General features: G+C 43.6%; 1 protein-coding gene across 1 annotated transcript in view; it reads right to left on the minus strand.

The window, feature by feature from the left end:
- Nucleotides 1-21,459, minus strand: part of adgrv1 (adhesion G protein-coupled receptor V1) — a 514,329-nt gene that overhangs the window by 32,958 nt on the left and 459,912 nt on the right. Inside the window, exon 86 of the mRNA XM_063069242.1 lies at nucleotides 1,009-1,130. Within this exon, the coding sequence (XP_062925312.1) occupies nucleotides 1,009-1,130 (122 nt within the window). The remainder of the gene's footprint in view (nucleotides 1-1,008; nucleotides 1,131-21,459) is intronic.

Consider the following 21,459-nt stretch of genomic DNA (forward strand, 5'->3'; position numbering starts at 1 on the left):
GAGACAGACGTGAAAGCACAGGGGAACACCTGGAGGAATTTCTGAAATGCCGGTTTGCTGCCGCTGTTACCGTGCGATCGAGAATCTTCCAGAGGGAAGGCCCCAAAATCCCCGGCTTTGCCTGCTGCTGGCGACCGAGGCAGAGGTCGAAGCACTCGGATAGAGATGGTGCTCGGTACTTGGTGTTGGAGGACTGATCAGAGGCTCAAAGTTTTCGGACGACTCAGAGTCGGACTGTGGTCGGGCATGGCAGGGAGAGTTTTCTTCCTTCTCCCGTCTGCGTGCGATGTGGGACATTTGAGAGACTTTGAACTTTTTTACTGTGCCATGGCCTGTTCTTCATCAAGTTATGGTATTGTTGCACTGTTGTAACTATATGTTATAATTATGTGGTTTTGTTAGTTTTTCAATCTTGGTCTGTCCTGTGTTTCTGTGATATCACACCGGAGGAATATTGTATCATTTCTTAATGCATGCATTACTAAATGACAATAAAAGAGGACTGCGTGTCCTCATAATCTAATCTAAATATCAGGAGCTGGTAAAGCAGTACCAGAGACAGACGTAGAGGGCACGATGTGAGCCTATAGAAGTAGGGTGTAGAGGTTTTGATGGCTGATCGCTGTGCAGACCGTAATCTCTCTTTGGCATTATGGGGGCTGTAAAGAAAAGAGCCATCAAGAATGTCACAGAGGCTGCTGAGCAAGCCTCCATATGGCTAAGGGTCAAGAGATGTGACCCGTGGACCAACGCAGTTGGGGCACAAACCAGGGCCTGATCAATGCTGGCTGGGTCACCTGCGTGAGAATGTCTGATGTTGAAAGACCCGAAACACCCGATGATCCCAGGTTACATCACTGATGATGTGTCCCAGGTCATCCTAGGGTGTATCTCGGCAACATGAACAATATTGTTCATATGGCAGTAGAACAAACTGAGATTAGATTGATTTTTCACATTTCTTAACCCATCTGTAAGTTGCTAATAATACATGTGTACTGCACTCACCTGCAGGATATTGAAGATAGCATACAGGATTAATATCCAGAAGTGTCTGTACGCCATGTGCAGGCCTCCCCAAAGCCATGTCAATGATATCAATGCAAAAAGGTACAGAACCAGGGGAACTTCTGTAAATACAGTGAGAGCACATCAGTTTCAGAACATATTCTTTGAACAGAAAACCTTTCAGGTCCTGTTAGAATACCAACAGGACCTGTTACCAATAAGAAAGCCAACAAATACTGCTGGTGGGCACATTTATGTGGCAGGAGAAGAAAACCAAACTTATGAGCTTTTCTGACCATTTTCATCATTTCTGGTCAGATCTTACAAGCTTCTCTGATATCCATAATCTATCTTCAGAGAATGATAAGAGAGTAGTATGCACTTCTGGGGGCAATGGTGGAGGCAGATAACAGTTAGATAGGCACAGGGATGAAGGAAAATTGGTGGGCTCTGTGAGAGGGGAGGGTTAGATTGATCTTGGTGTTTTCAAAAGGCCAGCACAACGTTGCTGGCTGAAGGGTCTGTAGTGAGCTATATTTCGTGTGGGGTAAGCTTGAGCAATGCAGAACAACGCATTTTCTGCAGAACAATGCATCTTCCAAGCTGGCTCCTTTTGTCAGGCTTTCAAAAGGCCTCAGTCAGATCCAAGTGCCCTCTTCACCCAGAACCTGCATTTAATTCTCATTGAAACCTATTGAATATTGAAAGGCCTCGATCGGTGGATGTGGAGAGGATGTTTCCTATAGTGGGTGATTCTAGTACCAGAGGACTTATCCTCAGAATAGAGGGACATGCATTTAGAACAGAGGTGAGAAGGAATTTCTTTAGCCAGAGGGTGGTAAGACTGTGGAATTCATTGCTCCAGACAGCCAAGGAGGCCAAGTCATTGAGTATATTTGATAGGTTCTTGATTAGTCACGGCATTAAAGGTGACAAGGCGAGGACAGGGGAATGGGATTGAGAGGGATAATAAATCAGCCATGATGGGATGATGGTGCAAACTCAATGGGCCCAATGGCCTAATTCTGCTTTTATGTCTTATGGTCTAATCTCATCCCATCAAAAGCTTCTCATCTACACTGGTTCTTTGGCTCTAGCCAGGACTGAGGGGAACTGCAAGGCAGTAGGGGGAGGGGCAGTAGGGGAGGGAAGGTAGGTGAGGGAAAGGGGGGAGGGAAGGGGCAGTAGGGGCCGTAGGGAAAGCAGGGGGAGGGAAGAATGTTGAGCCCCTCTCTCCCTCTCTTTCAGCCTCGGCTTCTTGGGGGAAGTTTACTCTCAGGCAGATCCACCACATGGTCTGGCACAGCAGTAATTGTGAACAAGAGATCAGTTACACATTCTGGGAGGGATCATATAACTTAGACACATGGCCAGAATTGACCGTGTTTGAAGCTCAGACCTCAGATCTATGAACTGTGGTTCAGTCTCATTTGAACCCTTTGGTGTTCTCAGCCAGAAGGCATGAATGCACCTTTTGTACTTTCCACTGGTGTTGGTGTGCCTTTTCATATCTGTGCTGCAAGGACTGGTCATAGCTGAGGTCAACTACCAAGATAATTGATTCCAGTAAGATACTGAGACCACTGGGAAGGCAGGGGATTCAGTGTTAGATCAGAGGACCCACTAGATGAACACAACAACTGTACAAAGGAGACAGACTCATGGTTATCAAGTATAAGTACAAATTCAATTTCAGTTTATTGTCACTCAACCGTACCAATGTATACCACCAAATGAAACAACGTTCCTCCAGACCAAGGTACACAACTTAGTACATATAACTCACAAATATAATTCATAAGGAAATATTACTATTAGTAAATTAGCAAATAAGATACATTTACAACACACATTAGAAAGTAAACAGTATAATGCCACTATACGTGATGAGACCGGGTGGTGGCAGGGAGTTCGGTATTCTCACGGCCTGGCGGAAGAAGTTGTTTCCCATCCTAACAGTTCCTGTCCTAATGCTACGGTACCTTCTGCCCAGAGGTAGGGGGTCAAAGAGACTGTTGGACAGATTGGAGGGATTATTGACAAGGCCCTTGTATACACATAGATCCTGATAAATATCTCTCATAGGTGGAAGAAAGACCCCTTCTTAGACGTCCTCTGCACAAAGTAATTGCAATACCAACTGGGTGGAAAAACTAGACCGATAAATTTGTTACTGAAGCTTGTTTAGCAGATAAAATGAACCAAGGCCTTTCATGTACTTTAAATTAAACAGAATCAACATATAAAAGGAGATTAAAGATTAAAGAATAGCTTTATTTGTCATGTACATAGAGTGAAATGCATTGACAAGATGGAATGATCACTGATATTGCTTATCACCTGATACTTCTCTAAATACAGCAGCATTTCAGATGATCCAGATGATAATGAGACTGTTCGGATAGAGATGGTGCTCGGTACTTGGTGTCGGAGGGCTGATCAGAGCTCGAAGTTTTCGGACGACTCAGAGTCAGACTGTGGTCGGGCATGGCAGGGGGAGTTTTCTTCCTTCTCCCGTCTGCGTGAGATGTGGGACTTCCGAGAAACTTTGAACTTTTTTACTGTGCCATGGACTGTTCTTCATCAAATTGTGGTATTGTTGCACTGTTGTAACTATAGGTTATAATTACGTGGTTTTGTTAGTTTTTTTGGTCTTGGTCTGTCCTGTGTTTTTGTGATATCACACTGGAGGAATATTGTATCATTTCTTAATGCATGCATTACTAAATGACAATAAAAGAGGACTGCGTATCCTCATAATCTAATCTAATCTCATCTAATTCTTTCTGCATAAACTTGCTCTCCTCACCAAACAGGTTGCTGGTGAGAATGGAAAAGGTTTCATGACAAATGGACTAATAAGATTCAATATTCAAAGATTCGAAACACATTTAGTATAAAAGGATGTATAAATTATACATCTTGAAATTTGTCTGCTTACGGGCAGCCACAAAGCAAGGAACCTGAATGACCCAATTAAATGAAAGACCAAAAACCACTGGCAAAGAAAGAGACAGAGATAGAGAGAGAGAGAGAGATAAAACACACACACCATGCAAACAATAGAAGCACCCCGAACCAGACTGAGACCCAGATCCACTCCTGGAACAGCCGGAGTAGGCCCAAACCTGTGTCTCTAGTGATCACACCAGTGAGACAAAAACAGACGGCAGCTGGATCAGTTTACAGCCTTGGCACTGTGGAGAAAGGAATGAACATTCGCAGGATTTTGAGCAAAATCAGCCCAACTTCACCTCCGTTCCCAACACTCCAGCTTCCAGTCTACCTGAGCCAGTCTTTAAATTGTCCAAGCCCCGAGTAGTGGCATGCTGTAAGACCCGGATCCCGGTGGAGCGACACACCTGGACTGCCTTGCCTGAAGCTGCTCTTGACCTCACCAAATCGGTTCAGCGCTCGGAGCAATCCAACATCACACACGGGTTTGCTGGACAAGCATCGAAACTCTTCCACGTCCACTCCTCTTCAAAACACTCACTCCATCTTTGACAGCGATATTGCCAACTTCGTCTGCAACTCCAGCTCAAAGACGTTGAGCCTCACAATGCCCCGGCATGGCTCATGCCCTAAACCAGCCTCACCTGCCTCCTCACTGTCTGCGGTGACAGCTCACCACAATTTGCTTCATTAAAGATGTTATAAGTAATTTTTTTAGTCAAATCTCTTGCCTTACGATGTACCAGTAAGCTGTTGCACGTCGTTAATAGCACCATCTTAAGCCTTCAAAATCCTGCATGAATTTTACATATTTATGCATGGGAATTTAGTGAAGAATAGAAAACAGAATTGTTGAAATTTAAATGAAATAACATGCAAAGAGAACTATGACTTATTTATTTATTTATTGAGAAGCAGCACCGGATAGGTCCTTCTGACTCTTTGAGCTGTGCCTCCCAGTAACACACCGATTCTACCCTAGCCTAACCACGGGATAACTTATAGACCAATTAACCTTCCAGTACATCTTTGCCTACAGGAGGAAATTGGAGCACCCATGCCTTCCATGAGGAGGACATTCAGACTTTACAGATGATGTCGTTATTGAACTCCGACTCCCTGAGCAGTAATAGCAGTGCACTAACTGCCACACTACCGTGGCAACCAAATTTGTGTGTCCAGAAATGGAGAAGATTGAATTCAAGAGCAAAAATAAACTCAACATTCTTGTTCATGCTTCACAACATCTTAGTGGTTAGCACAATCACTTTACGGTGCCAGCGATCACAGATTTGGATTTAATTCCCGCCACAGACTGTAATAAGTTTGTACATTTTCCCCGTGACCACGTGGGTTTCCTCCAGTTGCTCTGGTTTCCTCCCACATTCCAAAGATGTATGTTAGGGTTAGTAAGCGGCCGGTATGCTATGTTGATGACAAAAGTATGGCGACTCCACGGGTTGTCCCACGCCCCCCCCAGCAGATCCCCAACACAAACGATGCATTTCACTGTATGTTTTGATGTTTCAATGTGCATGTGACAAATAAATCTAATCTTTTACTGTTTTTTATTTACAAAAGTTAATAAAAAGTGAAACAAAGTGGATTCCAAGGGAATGATAGCCTTGGTATCTTTTGCAAGCTTATCAATTATCCATGAAAAATTGTTAACATTTTGGAATTAAGCTGTCCTTGTCTTCTCCAGATTAAATACATTTAGCAGTAGCAGTGTGCACTGGAAGTTCATTTGCTCTGCTTCAGTCAAATTGACTCTATCTTCCTTCCTGCTAAAAGCAGAGCTGGGTAATTTTTTTTCAGTTTCTCTGAGCAGTATCACTGACCTTTGAACTGAGAGCTTCAAACAAGCAAAAGAACATATCGCTTCATAACAAGTTAGAAACTTTAGACAGGCAGAGATTAACTTTATTTGTCACATGAACTTCGAAACAGACAGTGCTTGTGTGTAGTTTTTCATTGATTCTCTGGTGCTTCTTGTATTTACTGCGAATCTGGATTGTATATGGTGACATACAGTACATGTACATTGATAATAAATTTACTCTGAACTCTGTTGCTTTGTGTCAATGACCAGCAGTCTGAGGATGTGGTGTGGGCAGTCCACAAATGCTGAAACACTCTTCCTGGGTGTTTTAACATTCTTAAAAATTAATGTCTTCTAATTCATGAGATTTCTTCTGATTGGTTTTGACATTCAGAAACATATTATTTTATGTAGTTGATGGCTTAAACAATCAATTAAACTGAAAGACATCGGCTTGTCAACTGACAAAGTTTTCTCTTTTAGTCATCATGCCCGCTATCCGTTACCGTTTCGCTTGGTGCAGCATCCTCTCACAATATTCAAAACCTGCAGCAAACTATCAGGTCAGCAGAAAAGTGACTGGCTGCAGTCTACCATCACTGCAGGACAAAGAAGTGGCAGGAAAAATCACTGTGGACACTCCCCACCTTGCAAACTGCCTTTTCTGAATGCTCCCTTCTGGAAAGCATTTTAGGGCTATTAAATCAAAAACGTCACACCATCTTACAAGTTTCTTCCCCCAGGGAGTTAATCTGATCAATCATTCTAGATAGCTACCCCACCCCCCTCTACGTATTTATTACTCCAGTCACTGCATAGCACTGTAAACACTTTAAACCACTGTTTATAGTGCTGGTTACATTGTAAATACACGTTGGTATTTATGAACATCTTATTCCATATCCTTACCTTAACCTCTAACTTTATTTTTATATAGTTCCTTATTCTTGATAATAATTGAATATTGTTTTTGTTGCATGTCATACCAATACACCACAGCAAATTCTAAATACGTGTAAATATGTATGACAAAGAAAGTTAATTCTTAATCCTTTTGTAATGTTATTGAGGCCTCGATAAAGCATGGGTCATTATTACAGAGGTTCACCTTGACTTCAGATTGCAAGATCTCTTGTGGGATTGCATCAGCCAAATGAAAACTTTATTTGGAGATCGGTGTCCTAAATAGGCAGCCTAGGTCAACAAGCTGCTCTCAGTTACCTGTGTGAGGCATCTTATAATTTGCATTATATTCAGCTCCGTACAATTAGAAGTCCTCCAGAGTTCAAGGTCGAGTCCTGTCATCAGCGAGTCCAGAGTTCGACGCCTGGTGTTTGGTGATCCCCATGTCCTTGGATCGATACTGAGGATCAAGGCCAGAGGCTGAATCAGAAGGCTGCAAGCTTGGCCCTTTGGCCGGAGCTGAGTCAGCAATTCTTTGTGCTTCTCCTGGAGTGGTTGATGTCCAAGTCCAAGTCCGCTGGAGGCCAGTAGCCTGTCCTGGGATTAAAGCACTGGGTATGTGCATGAGTGGGAGGGATGAATGGGTCTTGCTTTTGCTGTTGTACAACATGGTAGGCACTCTATGTTGGTGCCATAATGTGTGCTCCCACTTGCTGGCTGCCCTCCATCTGAATCTGAATGGCAGAGAGTCTGACTGGCCAAATCTTGTAGCTTTTGCTCCCTTACTGATTTATTTGGTGTAGTAAACATGCACCAAATGGTGGTTTTAATGCGTCTATCGTGGTAGTGTAGTGGATAGTGCTTGTCACTCTCATTTTCAGATTCCACCTCTGGCTAGCCGTCTTGCGAAAAGGAGAGCTGAATGTGTAATGCTCTCTCTGCCCGTACATAGCCTCTTCAACAGCAAGCCTCATGTAGTGCCTTTTCACCGGTGACACACGGGAACTGAACTCCTTTCGGACTCAGGCTGAACTACAGAGGACTGGGAGAAGGTCTGGCCCCTGCACACGTAGCACACAGACCCACCGGTGTGTGGACACACACTGGTGTTCAGGATTCAGATCCCCAGCTAGGGGTAAATAGCCCCACTGCCTTGTGGGCAGCTTCGTGAGAGGCGAAGGCTATGGGAGTAAACCCAGACAGCAAATTAGAGATTATTGAAATTCTTTCTGGCACCTCCTACAGCGAAGCTGGTGCCAAACATATTGATTCATGAGCTTTCCTTTGGACTACACTGGTGAGGTCAAAGGGTGAATCTTGATGACTGGGGCATCTCAGGATCTCCATACCTTCCACCCAGGCTTGTGATAATGATCATCATCACCCATTGTCCTTCGAGACAGATGGATGCCAACCACCACCAACCACACGTGCACAGATGTTGGAGGAGATGACTTGTATTGCAGTTGGTTAGAAGTTCTGGACCAATGACATTGAAAGAACATTTCCTCGTGGAGATGAAAAAGGGAATCTCTGTTTTCATTTGACACCTGTCATCTATTTTATTGTTGACATTAGGCTGCTTACAATAAACGCTTCATTGCTTGTGTTAAAATAATGCAGGAGGAGAAGATACAAATATGTTCAGTATTTTCTCAGCTAGCTCCATCATGGGCACTAGTCTCCCTAGCATCAAGAAAAGCTTCAAAAGGCAAAAGGCAATGGCTCAAAGAGGTGGTATCCATCATTAAGGACCTGCATCATATGCATTGACCTCTACTCATTGCTACCAGGTACAGAAACCTGAAAACACACACTCAACATTTCAGGAAGAACTTCTTCCCCTCCACCATCAGATTCCTGGATGGACAATTAATTCATGAACACTACCTCACTATTTTTCCCTGCTCTTTTGTACTAATTAAATAATAAAGGCATCCGTTAGTCTTGCGAGACCATGGATCTGCACCTGGAAAGTCTTCACTCTCCAGGGCGCAGGCCTGGGCAAGGTTGTATTGAAGACCAGCAGTTGCCCATGCTGCAAGTCTCCCCTCTCCATGACACCGATGTAGTCCAAGGGAAGGGCACTAGGGCCGATACAGCTTGGCACCGGTGTCATCGCAGAGCACTGTGTGGTTAAGTGCCTTGCTCAAGGACACAACACGCTGCCTCGGCTGAGGCTTGAACTCATGACCTTCAGATCGCTAGTCGAATGCCTTAACCACGGCCACGTGCCCAAGTACTAATTATTTAATTTATTTTATATATGTATACATTTATTATTATGATTTACGGTAATTTTTTATTATGTATTGCATTGTACAGCCGCTGCAAAACACGACATTCCATGATATATGCTGGTGATATTAAACTTCATTCTGATTCTTGTTAATGAAGTTAGCTTTGTTTTTAGGCTTTAACGTGATATAGGATTCAAGGTTCGTGTTTATTTGTCACGTGTACTTTGAAACATAGAGTGAAATGTGTTGTTTGTGTAAACGACCAACACACCCAAGGATATGCTAGATGTGCAAGTGTTGCCTCACATTCTGACACTAAAATAGCATGCCCTCGATCCACAGAACAACATAAGCATGAGCAACACCATAAAAGTAAACAAGACAATGATGGCAAAACAAGCCCCTTTGCCATTCCTCCCACCCTGACAGGCCTCCAACTCCAGGAGGTCTTCCACCGTTGTATGTTCAATATTCCCGTAATACTTGAGTAATATTATAAATATATTATTTGATTAAGCATTTTTATTTGTTTATATAATTCATTATGGGTTAAATGTAATAGTACATGAATGGCATCACGGCCCCACTTCATAAATGTGCACCTTGCTTAGAGCAAAAATAAAGTTAGACTCGCATTCCCAGCTCCGTGTTTCCTTTCAATTTGTTCAATATTTGGTGTAATAAAACATAACAGTGGTAATAAGTCAGTTTAAAAACAAACCCAAGACAGCTTCCTACCTATTGAAATGCAGCGAGTCATTCAAATTAAAAAAAAGCACAGTGAGATGGTTGAGATAAGAAAAAATCACAGCAAATGTTCTTCAAAAGAGAAGACAAGGTCAAGTAATTAAAAGGCAGGAAATGGGTGAATTCATGGGTTCATAAACAGTGAGTACTGGGTGATAATATTCATAAATTTAAAAAAGAGCCGAAGTGGCTGGCTACGTTGGAAAGACAGACATTTTCGATTGCGCAAGAGATAACTGGAATATATATATGGACCAAATTGAGCAGTTTTTTGAAGCAAATGAAATCGCCAATGAGAAACAAGGGCCAATTTTGCTATGCTTTGGGTTTAAAGGCACACAGTTTGCTTTGAAGTTTGACTGTTCCAAGCAAATCAGCCAAAATGAGCTTAGTTGAGAGTGTGAAAATTATGCAGAAACATATAGAACTGTGAAACCATTGTTGATGCAGAAAGCTTTAGGTTTTATAAGTGGAATAAAAAAGAAGGGGAGTCCTTTTCAGTGTGAATGGCTGAATTGCAGAAATTGTCTGAGCGTTGCCAGTTTGGTAACGGGTTTAATGACGCACTGAGAGACTGTGTAGTTTGTGGAGCCTTGCTAGAAAGCATTCAAAAATAGCTCCTAACTAAAGCACAATTTACATTTTGAACAACAGTTGAAATCGCTGTATCAATGAAAACAGCAGACAGAGACATCATTGAGTAGCAGTCAGGAATGAAGGTGAGCGTGAACAAAATTGTACCATCAAAGCTGAAACTTGTCTGGCTGAACAAATTGTGTTACCAGTGTGGCAGGGGCTCACATACACCAGACCAATGCACGTCTGACCAAAACTTGCAGAAAATGCAACAAAGTAGGACATATGCAAAAAGTATGTTGGGCAGACAAAAATAAATGGACAGAACAGGGAAGAGGAAAAGATAAAAAGTCAAGTTGTAGTTTCAAAAATAGCACTAGTCTGTGTACTGTTGATGAAAAGTCTGATAATGATGAGAGTGACACAGGACTGAGTAGCCTGGAGATTTACAGTGTGGAAGCTAACAATAAGACTAAGGAGCTGGTGGTAGACCTGAGGGGAGCTAACGGTACCGGTGACCCCTGTTTCCATTCGGGGGGTCAGTGTGGACATGGTGGAGGATTACAAATACCTGGGGATACGAATTGACAATAAACTGGACTGGTCAAAGAACACTGAGGCTGTCTACAAGAAGAGTCAGAGCCGTCTCTATTTCCTGAGGAGGCTGAGGTCCTTTAACATCTGCCGGAAGATGCTGAGGATGTTCTATGAGTCTGTGGTGGCCAGTGCGATCATGTTTGCTGTTGTGTGCTGGGGCAGCAGGCTGAGGGTAGCAGACACCAACGGAATCAACAAACTCATTCGTAAGGCAAGTGATGTTGTGGGGATGGAACTGGACTCTCTGACGGTGGTGTCTGAAAAGAGGATGCTGTCTATGCCATCTTGGTCAATGTCTCCCATCCACTACATAATGTACTGGGTAGGCACAGGAGTACATTCAGCCAGAGACTCATTCCACCGAGATGTAACACAGAGCGTCATAGGAAGTCATTCCTGCCTGTGGCCATCAAACTTTACAACTCCTCCCTTGGAGGGTCAGACACCCTGAGCCAATAGGCTGGTCCTGGACTTATTTCATAATTTACTGGCATAATTTACATACTACTATTTAACTATTTATGGTTCTATTACTATTTATTATTTATGGTGCAACTGTAATGAAAACCAATTTCCCCCGTGATCAATAAAGTATGAATATGACTATGACTAAACAAGCAATATAGCTTACACCATAAGTAACAGCAAATTAATTAAAATGGATTTGCACACTGGCTCGGCTGTTTCAGTTTTTTCATAAAATGAGTTTCAATGGCATTTCAAAGATATCAAAACTGAAGCCTTTGGATATCCAACTAAGAACTTGTACTGGAGAAAAAGTAACTCCTGTGGGAATGACATTCATAACAGTGAAATGCAATAACTGGCAAGCCACATTGAGCTTGTATGCAGTCAAAACAGGAGGGCCAGCATTGCGGGGACATGATTGGCTGAGGCAACTGCAACTTGACTGGAGATCCAGTCATTATTTTCATGCCACAGAAGTGTTCACGGATGGCACTGTAAAACCCAAACATATCAAAGGTAAAATAGTGTTACGTGAAAATGCCACACCCAAGTTTTGCAAAGCCAGTCCGGTTCCTTATACCATCCATTTCTAAGTAGCCAGTGGCTAGATCGCATGTTGGCTGAAGGAATTATTTCCAAGGTTGAGTGGAGCCCATGGGCAACACCAATGGTCCCAGTAGCAAAGAAGGATGGGTCTCTCAGGACCTGTGGTGATTTCAAAATTACCATCAACTCTGTGCTGAAAGTAGATTAATACCCTCCAGCCAGGGTAGAGGATTTATTTCAAACCTTTTTGGAGGAAAACACTTCAGATGGAGATGGAAGAAGAGTCCAAAGTGTTTCTCACCATCAACTCTCACAAAGAGCTTTATCGCTATAGTAGGCTTATTTTTGGAGTAGCACCTGAAGGATCTCCCAGGGGCCACCCATTTTAATTCCACTTTCCATTCCCATTCTGACATGTCAGTCCACGGCCTCCACTACTGCTGCGATGAGACCACACTCAGGTTGGAGGAGCAACACCTTATATTCTGTCTGGGTAGTCTCCAACTTGATGGCATGAACATCGATTTCTTGAACTTCTGGTAATGGCCCCCACCCCCACCCCATTCCCATTTCCCTCTCTCATTTTATCTCCTTACCTGCCCATCACCTTCCTCTGGAGTTCCTCCCCCTTTTCTTTCTTCCATGGCCTACTGTCCTCTCCTATCAGATACCCACTTCTCCAGCCCTGTATCTCTTTCACCAATCAACTTCCTGGCTCTTTACATCATCCCTCTCCCCCCTCCCGGTTTCTCCTATCACCTTGTGTTTCTTCTTCCTCTCCCCCCACCTTCTAACTCTGACTCCTCATCGTTTTTTCTCCAGTCCTGATGAAGAGTCTCAGCCTGAAATGTTGACTGTACTCTTTTCCATAGATGCTGTCAGGCCTGCTGAGTTTCTCCAGAATTTTGTGTGTGTTCCAGTGATAATAAACCTGATTTTGACTCTGTAAATCCCTCTGGTAAAATTATTCCCCAGACATCCAGGGGAGAGATTTCAGGTAATTCACTATTTTTTGGGTGCAGAGATTCCTCTTTTATTCTATATATTTATTTGCAATTTATAATAATTTTTATGTCTTGTGCTGTACTGCTGCCACAAAAAAACAAATTTCACAAGAGAAAATCTGCAGATGCTGGCAATCCAAGCAATACACAGAAAATGCTGGAGGAACTCAGCAGGCCAGGCAGCATCTATGGAGAAGAGTAACCCTTCTTGGCCTGAAACGTCGATTCCTTTCCATAGATGGCCTGATGAGTTCCTCCAGTATTTTGTATGTTTTAATTTCACAACATATTTCAGTAACAACGATTGGACAAATGATGTAATTCTGTTCCTCTGAAATCTGACTCTGATTCTAAATGGCTAACCTCTTATTTTGAGATTCTGTGCCCTGGTTTGAGGCATTCCATTCAGGTGTCACATCTGCCCTGTAGACAGGCTGCATCACTGTCTGGTATAGGGAGGATTACTGCACAGGACTGAAAGAAGCTGCAGAGAGTTGTCAATTTAGTCAGCTCCATCTTGGGTACTAGACATCTTCAGGAAGCGGCGTCTCAGAAAGGCAGCGTCCATTATTAAGGACACCCAGCACCCAGGGCATGTCCTTTTCTCACTGTTACTGTCAGGTAGGAGGTACAGAAGCCTGAAGGCATACACTTAGCGATTCAGGAACAGCTTCTTCCCCTCTGCCATCCAATTCCTAAATGGATATTGAACCTGTGAACACTACCTCACCTTTTTAATATATATTATTTTTGTTTTTGCATGATTTTTAATCTATTAAATATACATACACTGTAATTTATTTATTTATTTATTTATTTATTATTATATATTTTTTCTTCTTCTATTTGTATTGCATTGTACTGCCACTGCCAAGTTAACTAATTTCATGACACATGCCGGTGATAATAAACCTGATTCTGATTCTGATTCTAAAGCCTTGCAAGAGATTCTGTAGATGCTGGAAACCAAGAGTAACACACACAAAATGGAGTAGGAATTGATGAAGGATCTCGGCCTGAAATGCCGACAGTTTATTCCTCTCCATAGGTATTGCCTGTGCCTGTAAGAATTTTATCCCTTTCTGTTATTTCACCATTTATTATTTGAGAATAGAAGCCATGTAACTGCTCTATTTCTTCTATGAGATCACACCTCAGCATCTGAACCTCATAGGCCCAGTATAGCTGATCTCACCTCATGGAGTATCTTCCCCATCCGAAAAGGCAATCTGCTGAATCTTCACTGGACTCCTTCTTGAGGCCCTCCGTTGGTTGATGTTGACTTCAGATGTTGCATCCCAGCTGTCTCTGTGATATACAAGCCAGGGCAGTTGATATGGAGAACCACCTGTTGTCCATACTCTCCACGTGCTGATGAACCCAAAGGAACAGCAGAACAGTTCGGCACCAGTGGTGTTGCTGTAACTGCCAGTCAGCGTTGAACTCAACATAGGACTGCCTTAGGGACTCCATCCCCCGATTTTTCCTAGGGTTTACTCCCCAAGCCTTCCCCATGAGTGAGTATAGGTGCAAGGCAGCTGAGGTTTAAGATCAAAGTTTTCCTTCTCCTAGATGAGCTGTCACCCAGGGCTGACGATCCCTATCTGCCCGAAGTGATTGTTTTAAAGGAGCCAGTAACCTGCCTTTGCCTCTTCTCCTGTCAGTAGAAACGGTTCTACCAGGCTTAGCAGCTAAGTCACATATGAAGGCCAGGAGCTGGACTTGGTTGTTAGAGGCAATTTGAGATTCATGGCACTGGGAGTATTTAATAGAGCTTTAACGAACTTATGAAGCTAGATTCCCTCTCCCCCCATTCTATCCATATACTGTAGAGTTACACAAGGGGCCTGAATAATTGCAGACTTCAGTCATGCAATAATTTCCAGCAACCATCTACTTCCCAAGTTACACATTGCACTAATACACTAATTTATAGTGATTAGTATGCAAGCATCCCAGGTTCAAAGTTTGAATAAATTTATTATCAAGTGTGCTCAAGTATCTCAAGGTAGCATATGGTGACATATATAAGTACGTGTATGTCACCAGATGTTATTTTTTTTTTAAATTTAAAAAACAGAATTTATTAAAATCTACATATAAACAAAGACTGATGAACATTCAATGTGCAAAGGAGGACGATCATGCAAATAAAAAATGAAATCAGGTAAATAAATAATATTGAAAACATGAGTTGTAGAGTCTTTGAAAGTGAGTCTGTAGGTTGTGGAATCAGTTCAGAGTTGAGGGGAGTGACGTTATCCACACTGGTTCAGGAGCCTGACAGTTGTATGGTAATGCTCCCTGGACTCCAATATTTTCCAAGTCCTCACCTTATTTCCACTATGGTATCCCGCAAATCCATAAGGAAGTCCTATGTTGAGTTCAACACTGACTGGCAACTCCTGCGATGCCGCTGGTGCCAAACTGTATCGGTCTCTGCCGTTCCTTTGGATTCATCAGCTGCGTGGAGAGAGGGAGCCCTGCTACTTGGGCAACAGTTTGCTCTCCTTACCATACTGCCTTGGCTTGCGTAACATGTAGAGAGCTAGGATGCAACAACCACGGTCAACCCTGACCAACAGAGGGCCTTTCTAGATATTCTATCTGCCAAGAGAAGACATTTGTTTTCCCTTTTATTTTAATCCCTGGATTTTGCTTTGTCCCTCTTTATTTCCTTTTCCATTTCCTTTGTTATGCGTGGTGGGGTGGAGATACAGGTTCTCCTTCCCTCCGCTAGCCTGCAGGTCTCCCTTGGGTAAGGTGTAGCACATGCTCCGATCAGGGTCATGAGAAGCCATGGGAGCAGGTGATGGATGGTCAAATGAACAGCTGGTGAGGCAGTGTCCATTGATTTCATGTCACATGCCGGTGATAATAAAACTGATTCTGATTCTGATTCTGATATCACAAGGTTATGTGACCACTGACGCCAGGCAGAAAATCTCTGAAGGGTATTGATAGTGGCTGGGGTCACCCATTGTGTAAGGACAATGCCCAGAAGAAGACAATGGAAAACTACTCTGTGGAAAAATTGGCCAAGAGCAATGGAGGTCCTAGAAAGACCATGGTCACCCACACATGGCACATAACAAATAGGTGGCAGAAGTGAATGTAGTTGTTATTACTAAGGACTTGGTGCTCGGGAAGCTCATGGTGTCACAGGAAAGATACTAGCAGGGATAGAAGATTGGCTGACCTGCAGGAGGCAAAGAGTAGGAGTAAAGGGACCTTTTTCTGGTTGGCCTCTGGTGACAAGTGGTGCTCCATGGGTGCCAGTGTTGGGACTGCATCTTTTCACGTTATACGTCAATGATTTGGATGATGGCTATGTGGCCGGGTTTGTGGACAACTCAAAGATAGCTGGAGGGGCAGGAAGTGTTGAGGATGCAAGAAGTCTGCAGAAAGACTTAGATTGGGAGAATGGGCAAAGAAGCGGCAGATGGAATAGTGTTAGGAAGTGTATGATAATGCACCTTGGTAAAAGGAATAAACGTGTAGACTATGTTTTAAATGGGGAGAGAAAATTCAAAAATCAGAGGTGCGGTGCAAGGGATTTGGGAGATCTTGTGAAGGATTCCCTAGAGGTTAACTTGCAGGTCGAGTTGGTGGTAAGAAAGGCAAATGCAATGTTAGCATTCATTTCGAGATGACTAGAATATAAGAGCAAAGTCTCATGCTGATTTTTATAAGGCATTAGTTAGACCGCACTTGGAGTATTGTGAGCAGTTTTGTGCCTTTTATCTATGAAAAGATGTGCTGGCATTGGAGAGGGTCCAGAGGAGGTTCACAAGAATGATTTCAGGAATGAAAGGAGTTAATGTACGAGGAGTGTTTGAAGGCTCTGGGCCTGTACTCATCGGAGTTTGAAAGTATGAGGGGGGATCTCATTGAAATTTATCGATTATTGGAAGATCCAGATAGAGTAGATGTGGAGAGGATGTTTCTCTTAGTGGGTGAATCTAGGATGAGAAGATACAGTCTCAGAATGTAAGGATGTGCAGGAGATGAGGAAGAATTTCTTTAACCAGAGAGTGGTGAATCTGTGGAATTCACTGCCATGGATGGCTGTGGAGGTCAAGTCATTGAGTATATTTAAAGCAGAAGTTGATAGGTTCTTGATTAGTCATGGAGTCAAAGGTATAGGGAGAATTCAGGAGAAAGAGGTCGAGAAGGATAATAAATCAGCCATAATGGAAGAGCGGAGCAGATTCGATGGGCCAAATGGCCTAATACTGCTGATATGTCTTATGGCTTATAAACCATACAATACTTTTTCATTCTTTACATTTATAGTGCTTTCAGTATGCCAGAATGCTTCAGAAATGGCAGATGAAGTTCAGCGCGGCCAAATGTGAAGTGCTGTACCTTGGTAGGCAAAATGTAAAGAGACAAAACACTGTTAAGGGTAAGACCCTTAACAGTGAGGATGAGCAGAGGGATGTTGGTGTCCAAGTTCACAGTTGCATGAAAGTGACTGCACAGGTTGATAGAGTGGTTGAGAAGGCATATGGCATGCTTGTTTTTATTACTCAAGGTATCGAGTTCAAAAGTCAGGAGGTTCTGTTGCAGCTTTATAAAGCTAGCTTCTGGTCACCCCGTTATCAGAGGATGTTGAAGCTTTGCAGAAGGGGTTTACCAGGATGTTGCCTGGTTTAGAGGACATGAGCTGCAGTGGGAGTTTGGACAAACTTGGGTTGTTTTCTCTGGAGTGGCAGACGCGAAGTGAAGATCTGACAGAGGTTAATGAGATTATGAGAGAAACAGATAGAGTAGAGAGGGAGTATCTGTTTCCCGGGATTGAAATGTCAAATACCAGAGGGCATGCATTGAAGGTGGGAGGGGATAGGTTGAGAGGAGATGTGAGGGGCAAGTTTTTTTTACATAGGGTGTGGAGGCTGCTTGTGTGATGGTAGAGGCAGATGCATTCGGAACTTTTAAGGGAAGAGACATGAATGTGAGGAAAATGGATGAAACTGGTCATTCTGTAGGCAGAGGGGATTAGTTTAGTTGGCCATTTGATTACTAATATAATTGGTTCAGCACAACATTGTGGATCAAAGGGCTCGTTCCCATTCTATGTTCTGCTCTGCTACGTTCCTGCACATTAATAGCACTCTGCTGGCCCCCTGGAATGGTTCACTGCTACAATAATCGAGGGGCTTCCTCCCCAGACCTGCTCCCTTCCTCTGCAGTAGGAGAAAATCCCTAAACAGTGGTCCCGAACTTCAGTGCATCCCTCAACACGTACTCCTGCATCCTGGAATGTGCCATTCACAGCCTTCCTCCACCAAACGCGTATCATTTATTTTGTAATGCATCAGTGTAAATATTGTTGAGGATTGACTGGTCTCCATCTGTTCTTTATATACTGCGATGAAACCTTTTGCATAATATTGACCTTACTAACTTTTCAATTAGAAAATAAGTTTGTAACATTTTTGCCCTGGAAACTATTTAATAATTGCTAGTCCAAATACTCCAGAAGAAGTTATGGTTTTGCTATTTTTAACTTTTATTTATTTTACTTAGAGGTAAGGGCCCTTCAGTCTACTGAGCCACGCCATGCAGCAACCCACCGATTTAACCCAATCCTAATTGCAGGACCAATTAACCTACTAACCTTATCCGTGCGAACAAGATTCGGAAAGAACCTGAGAGTACCACAAGTAAGTACACGCAGGAAGGAATCAACTGGAAACGGGATGTTGAGGGTGGCTTTCTTCAAATAACATCTTTTGGAATGTGAGAGGAAATCAGAGCACCCAGAGGAACACCACGCTCACGTGGGAAGAATGAGTTAAAAAATACACGTGGACTAAGATGTTAACTGTCCTGTGCTATCACCAGTGGGATCATCAGTTGATCTGCCACTGTCTTCAGGAGTTTCGGCCCGCTTATGATCAAGGCTCCCTCGAGGTGGTGGGCCAGCAGTGCTAAAGCACCACCTCCCACCGGTGAGCTTAAAAACTTGACATCTGCTTCTATCTGTCACTTCCATCCAACAGATAGTCTGCTCTTCAGGTGTCTATGCAACTGCTGAAGGGTTTGCAAGATATGTATACACTGTCTGACCATCTGCCCCTCTGGACATACTTGGTCCACACCCATGATGATCCTTTCTCTGCTGCTTCAGCTGCAGCCCTGCTGGTTGACTTGATCTCTCTTCTAGTGAAGCCAAGGTCACGCAGCCACTTCTGGAGAGTGAACGCAGTAAACCCACGGCAGCCTACTTCGAATGGATAGCATGAGACCTTCCACCCTCTGTCTCTACACTCCGATCTTAATTCTGCATATTTGGTTAACTTGCGCTCATGGGCTTCATTGATGTTGTCTTCCCAGGGGACTGTGAGTTCACCAATAACCACTTCTCTACTGGTGTCAGACCATATGATTATATCTGGACGCAATGTGGTGAGAGCTATTTGCTCCGGGAAACTGCCTTTCCCATCCAGGTCGGCCTTGACACACAAATCATTGGCTGAAGAAAGTATGCTTGATCGTGAGCCTGCGCTGTACACCCTTGACTTGGAGCCTTCTTTCACGAATGACATGCGATGTTCTGTGCAGCATGGGGCATGAGATAAGTTGTGCTGCAGTACTCTCTGCTCAACTGCTTCTGTCACAACTTTGAGAACGTTGTTATGTCTCCAAGTGTACAAGCTGCTGGAAAGATTGACTCTGCATGCACTCAAAATATGTTGAAGTGTTCCCTTCTCACCGCAAGCAGCACACCTGTCTGTCTTATCTTCATACCAGGTGCTGAGGTTGGCAGGTGTTGGGAGCAGATCGTACGCTGCTCTGAATAGAAAAGAAATGCGGAGCAGTTCCATCTGCCACAGAACATTCCAAGATAGATGTCATTGTTCAACACTTTCCCACCAGGTCCAAGCCCCTTGTTTGGCCAGGCCAGCTGTTTTAGCTAATCTCTTCTCCTCTTCTACCTCTTGTACTGCTTGTGTTACAAGCTCATGGCGCTCCTTACCTGTAGAAGATGACCACCACTTGTGGGTTGTCCATCCAAGTCCCTGGCGGCCTAGCTGGATAGTCCCAACCATCTCCTTGTGATTCAATCTAGACTCTGCCTCATCAACTGCTACATGAGCTGACCACTTCCTGCCTGATCTCACATCCCACTGGGTGTTCTTGATGACAGGGTCTTTTGAGTCTCGAAGCATCAAGAATGATCTTACCTTGACTACCTTGACCTCTCAACAAGGGATTGCACTGGGATGGTAAGCTTTGTCTGGCTACTGTGGATTGCAACATTGGTGAGGCTGCTCAGTACTCCAAGTCACTTCTTCACATACTTGTTGATCTTCCGTTCCATTGCCTCAACGTGGGACATTGCCACTTCATAGACAGTTAGTGGCCACATTATCCATGGCATCAGTCTGTACTGCAAGCACCACAACTTCAACTTGCCAAGCAAGCCACACTTGTCAACAGACATCAGACCTCTGCTGATCTGTTCTCCTGTCTCTTGAATCCTCTTGGTGTCTCTCAGCTCCTCAGTGTACCATCGCCCGAGGTTCTTAACTGGTTGTTCCTGAATGGATGGAATCTCCTCTCCACAAAGGGTGAAATGAAAGTCAACCAGCTTTCCTCTTCTAAGAACAAGGCTCCTTGACTTCTTGGTCTTGAACTTCATCCTTCCCCCAAGCCATTAGCTCCTCGAGTCTAGATACTACATTTTCCACTGCCTCCGTGCTGGGGCCCAAAAGGATGAGATAGTCCATGAACGCTTGTATTGGTGGTAACTCCCCTCCACCATCAAGTGCAACACCTGGTCCCACTGATTCTGCAGCCCTCATAATGACCTCCATGGCTAACACAAAAAGGATGGGGAAATCGCACATCCCATTGGGATTCCAACATCCAAGCTCTGCCACCTAGTTGTAAATTGCTGAGTGGAAAACCTCATCTGGAAATCATTGTAGTACTGCAAACAAAGTTCCTCACTTTAGCAGGAATCCACAGGAATTCCATCGCAAACTCAGTCAGGACATGGGGAACAGAACCATACGCATTTGCCAGATCAAGCCAAACTACAGCCAGGTTTCTTCTCAACCTTTTTGACTCCTGGATGGTATGCCATATCATACTAGAATGTTCGAGGCATCCTGGGAAGCCTGGTATTCCTGCCTTCTGCACAGATGTATTTACTAATCCATTCTCTATCACAAATGAGGATATTCTTTCTGCCAGAAGGTCAAACATAATCTTCCCCTCTACATTCAGAAGTGAAATTGGTCGGAACTGATTCAATGGAGAAGAATTCTAGAACCATAGAACCATAGAAACTACAGCACAGAAACAGGTCTTTTGGCCCTTCTTGGCTGTGCTGAACCATCTTCTGCCTAGTCCTACTGACCTGCACACGGACCATATCCCTCCATACACCTCCCATCCATGTAGCTGTCCAATTTATTCTTAAATGTTAAAAAAGAACCCACATTTACCACCTCGTCTGGCAGCTCATTCCACACTCCCACCACTCTCTGTGTGAAGAAGCCCCCACTAATGTTCCCTTTAAACTTTTCCCCCCTCACTCTTAACCCATGTCCTCTGGTTTTTTTCTCCCCTTGCCTCA

This window comes from Mobula hypostoma, chromosome 16 (assembly GCF_963921235.1).
Source record: "Mobula hypostoma chromosome 16, sMobHyp1.1, whole genome shotgun sequence".
Lineage (NCBI taxonomy): Eukaryota > Metazoa > Chordata > Chondrichthyes > Myliobatiformes > Myliobatidae > Mobula > Mobula hypostoma.